General features: G+C 35.1%; 1 protein-coding gene across 1 annotated transcript in view; it reads right to left on the minus strand.

The window, feature by feature from the left end:
* Positions 1-2,926: 2,926 nt before the first annotated feature.
* The window catches only part of LOC119595573 (probable serine/threonine-protein kinase clkA), a gene marked incomplete at its 5' end in the record, with an annotated part of 69,168 nt that continues 67,094 nt past the window's right edge, over positions 2,927-5,000 (minus strand). The window contains 2 exons of the mRNA XM_037944689.1: positions 2,927-3,261; positions 4,256-4,305. Coding sequence (XP_037800617.1) covers positions 2,927-3,261; positions 4,256-4,305 — 385 coding nt within the window. The remainder of the gene's footprint in view (positions 3,262-4,255; positions 4,306-5,000) is intronic.

Here is a 5,000-nt window from a genome sequence, read left to right on the forward strand (position 1 = left end):
AGTAAATTTTTCATTGAAAAAAGAACAATAACCTTGACGACAAATACCCCGTTTCCTATCGGGCGACTATCTCTAATTACGAGTGAAGGGGTATCGAGGGAATGAGAGAGAGAGGGAGAAGTATCTTATCGCTGGAATTAAGCCCGTGTTTAGTGATTGTGTGACGCCTCACTGACAGTTGGCGGAGTCTCAAGTAGGCGTAGGGAGGGCGTGACAATGCGCAACCCGCTCTCGTGTAGGTTGGCGGGCGGTGTGAAATCAGATACCATTCGCACCACAAAATACCGACCAGCTTGGAATTTCGAGTGCACGGCCGGAGCAAGGTCGCCCAAGTGCACGAAGGAAAACCCAGGTTCAAATAAGCGGGTCCTGCGCGGGCCGACGAGGACCGACATCGCGCCGCCTGACACTGGACATCGCCGCCTCCGTTTTCTACGTCCGACTCGCCGTTTTCTATACGTCTACCGAAACGTAAGACTGATAAAGCTGTCCACGTTCGGAGCAGCGACTGATCACTTTATGGGACGTCCTACATGGATTTTATTTCTCACCTGGTTCGCTCCTTGGACCGGTAAATCAATTGGGGATCTTTTCATGTTGCAGTAAAACGGACATCTACCTGGAGCTCAGATAAGTTACACACCGATGCCAGAGCAGTGCGAGACATGTTTATGGAGACGTGTAAAGGTGGAGAGGAGGGGGGAGGGAGGGAAGGGGGAGAGGGCACGTACATGTACATGCATATGTACACGTGTGTGTGTGTGTGTGTGTGTGTGTGTGTGTGTGTGTGTGTGTGTGTGTGTGTGTGTGTGTGTGTGTGTGTGTGTGTGTGTGTGTGTGTGTGTGTGTGCAGTCATATGTGGTCTCTGTAAGCGAAGATCAAACAATCCGCTGACTAAGTATGTCTCTTAATAAATAAAGGGAATATGGAAAAAACAAATACATGATGGTAACGATACAGTAATTACAATAGTAATGATAATAATGATAGAAATGATAATAATAATAATGATAACCATGATGATAATAATCGTGATGATAATCATGATGATTATCATGGTGATGGTTATAATGATAATGATGAGAATAATAATAGTAATATCAGTAATAATTATAACAATAACAGTGCTAATAATTATGATGATAATATTCATTGATGATAATAATAATGTAGTAACTATAATAATAATAATAGTAACAATTATTATAGTGAATAATAATAATAACAATGTTAATGTTAATCATAAAGAAAATAATGTTAATATTGATAATGATAATAACAACAACAGCTACTAACAATATTAATGATAATAATAATAATGATAATGATAACAGTGATAACAATAATAATGATGAGGAGAAAAATAACGACAATGATAGTAATGCTGATAATAATAATAATAATAATAATAATAATGATAATAATAATGATAATAATAATAACAATGATAATAATAATAATAATAATAATAATAGTAATAATAATGGTAATAATAATAATGATGATGATAACAGTAACATTAATAATTATGATGATGAAAATGATAATGATAATAGTATTAATATTAATGATGATACCAACGATAACGGTAATAGCAACATTGATGATAACGATAATAATAATGACAACAATAGCAATAAAGATAATGGTGATAATGATGATAATTACAATAATGATGGTGATAATGATAATGATAAGGCCGCGGTGGCCGAATGGTTAGAGCGTCGGACTCAAGACTGTCACGACGGCAATCTGAGTTCGAGGGTTCGAGTCACCGACCGCCGCGTTGTTTCCCTTGGGCAAGGAACTTCACCTCGATTGCCTGCCTAGCCACTGGGTGGCCAAGCCAGCTCAAGTCAGTGCTGGTCCCAAGCCCGGATAAAATAAGAGAGAATGATTACCTAAAAAAAAAAAAAAAAAAAAAAAAAAAGGTAACACCGGCACTCTCCGTGGAAAGGAACTGGGGACCCTACCACGTACTCACTCCAAGAGCATCACAACGTGAAAACTGCAATTGAGTATCATGCTGTGACCACGGCGGCTCAGACATGAACCTACCGTTAAATGATGATGATGAATGATAATGATAGTATTACTAATATCAATATTGATAATGATAGTATTACTAATAACAATATTGATAATGATAGTGGTAATGATGATAATGCTAATGATAATGATAATAACAAAACAGTGATAATGATAACAGTGATAAAAAAGATAATAATAATAATAATGATGATGATGATAACGATTATGACATTAGCATTAAGAATAATAGTGAAAATAATGATGATAAAAAAACAATAATAAAATTAATAATAATGACAATGATACTGATAATATTAATAATAATAATACTGATAATAATATCAATAATAATAATAATAATAATAATAATAATAATAATAATAATAATGATAATAATAATAATATATAAATAATATATATATAGTAATAAAAAAATAATAAAATAAACAATAATAATAATAATAATAATTAATAATAATAATAATAATAATAATAATAATAATAATAATAATAATAATGGTAATGATATTAATGATAATAATAATAATAACAACAACACCATTTCTACCGATATCATATAATTGATATCAAAATGATGAAGCAACATAGATAGTATATAATCACTGAAAACTTGCTTATGGTTATATTATCCTAACATCATATTTAAATGAATAATTTTAATCGCTGGGAATAATACTGAATAGTACAAAGAAAATCATAATAGACCCCACTCAGTACGCAAATCAATTACTTCACTGGAAAGGCAAATAATATAGGATAAAGAGGAGATAATACGAAAACAGAGATCAAGTAAAATAAACAAATGAGCCGTAAGGGATTTCAGTGATAATAGAATAATACAGAAACGCATTGTCTCCGATATCATATATTGATTCAAAGACTGAAGCCACAGTAGCTCTTATTCCTGTCAAAGATATTGGGGAAAAATCGGCACCTTAAAGGTTTAGATTTCTGAAAATCATACATCTCAAGTGAAAAATTTTCAGGCTGGAGATCATCCTGAATACAAGAGGGAATCATAATAGACCCCATAGATTCGACTAACTTCTGGAAGGCATATAATAGAATAAAGTAGGAGAGTAGATCGAGATCAGTGAGGTGAGAGTACTGAGCAGCTACAGTGGAGTTGTTGTTCGGGTGTGTGCGTTGTCTCATCTGTTGTCGTGTGTCGTCCCTCTCTTTAGTTCTTGCTGCGTGATGTTGGTGGACTGTTAGTGTGATTTGTATGTGGACAAAGTCTATATGAGTGAAAATTTCTCGGTGGCGATTTGTTAATAAGCGAGGCTCAGTGGCGAAAACAGGAAAATTCAGCGTAAAAAAATATAATGGCTGTGTGTGTATGTCTATTTTAGAGAAGTAATTTTTTTTATTTGTTGTTTTTTTTTGTGTTAATGAAAGTCCATTTATTTTGCGGTGGTATACTACAATTACACTTACACGACCTGCTGATGTCGATAGCACACTACATGTGAACTACAGCACACAACATCACTCATACACCCAAAATTCTCTTCACTGACCGCACTATACACAACGCACACTCACACATACACCAACACAAAGAAAATTCAAAAACACACTGAACACACTATTACACAACAATAATCTTACACATCATTGCTTAAATACCATACACACGCAAATCCATCAACCAACACACAACACACACACACACACACACACACACACACACACACACACACACACACACACAACACACACACACACAGACTGCATACAACAACACACACACACACACACCACCACACACACAACACACACACACACACACACACACAACACACACAAACAGGACATAAACACACACACACAACACACACACACACACTGCACACACACACACAACCCCACACACACGACATTACACAGGAAGCAGCATAAAACACACACACACACCACACACACACACACACACACACACACACACACACACGAATTTGTAACGTAGGTGAATGCTGTCATTAAATAACACTGTAACTCGTTTCTCTTAAATTTGAACTTTCCATCACGCAGCAATCATTAATATAATAATGATGCCATTGATTTATTTTACGGCATAATACATATTCATTATACTGAATTCTGTACAAATTAACAATAACTAGTTTTAAAAGAGAGGTGGCTTATTTTTTATACTCTGTTTTTATAAAACTAATTTTAGTTTTTAAGATTTTTTTTTACATTCATTAACTTCCCTTTGTATCGAATGCATCTTGCAACAGAGCTCATGCCTTTGTTGAGACATGTAATATTTAGGTGCAAATTTACTTATATTGAAAATAACAACACAAATAATAAAATTGATAATAATAATAATAACAGTGATAATAATTATAGTAATAACAGTGATGATGACAATTTTAATAATAATGATGATAATACTGCAAATTTCACATTAATTCCATTTGTTATCATATCCGTAGGCCTCTGTTATATTTTCTGATCCGAGTCCCGTACAACTGCTCTCGGTTGGCAAGTTGCGTCGAAGTGACTGCCTCTCTTGCTTTCTTGATAATTATGTTTTATCACACTTGACCAATTACACTTTCATGTAACTCTTTCTCTTTTTAAAACGAGAGTGCTTTAGTTTCACATGGGTATTGTTTATCATGCGTTATTTCAAGGGCGATGTTCTGAGATACTGCCCTCGAATTGATGTTGATTTAATGTATGGCCTAATTAGAATAATCTCGGAAGGGACAAGAACCGTGACTTTAGTTATGCTCGCACAGCCACAACTACAAACCCCTTCGCAACAGGTCGTTATGCCGAAAGCCTGCTTACAATATACGGGCAAAAAGCGTAAACACTCTTGTCTCTCATTATTTCTCCCTCCTCTCTCTCTCTCTCTCTCTCTCTCTCTCTCTCTCTCTCTCTCTCTCTCTCTCTCTCTCTCTCTCTCTCCCTCTCTTCCTCTCTCCCACCC

This window comes from Penaeus monodon, chromosome 36, assembly GCF_015228065.2.
Source record: "Penaeus monodon isolate SGIC_2016 chromosome 36, NSTDA_Pmon_1, whole genome shotgun sequence".
In the NCBI taxonomy this organism is placed as follows: domain Eukaryota; kingdom Metazoa; phylum Arthropoda; class Malacostraca; order Decapoda; family Penaeidae; genus Penaeus; species Penaeus monodon.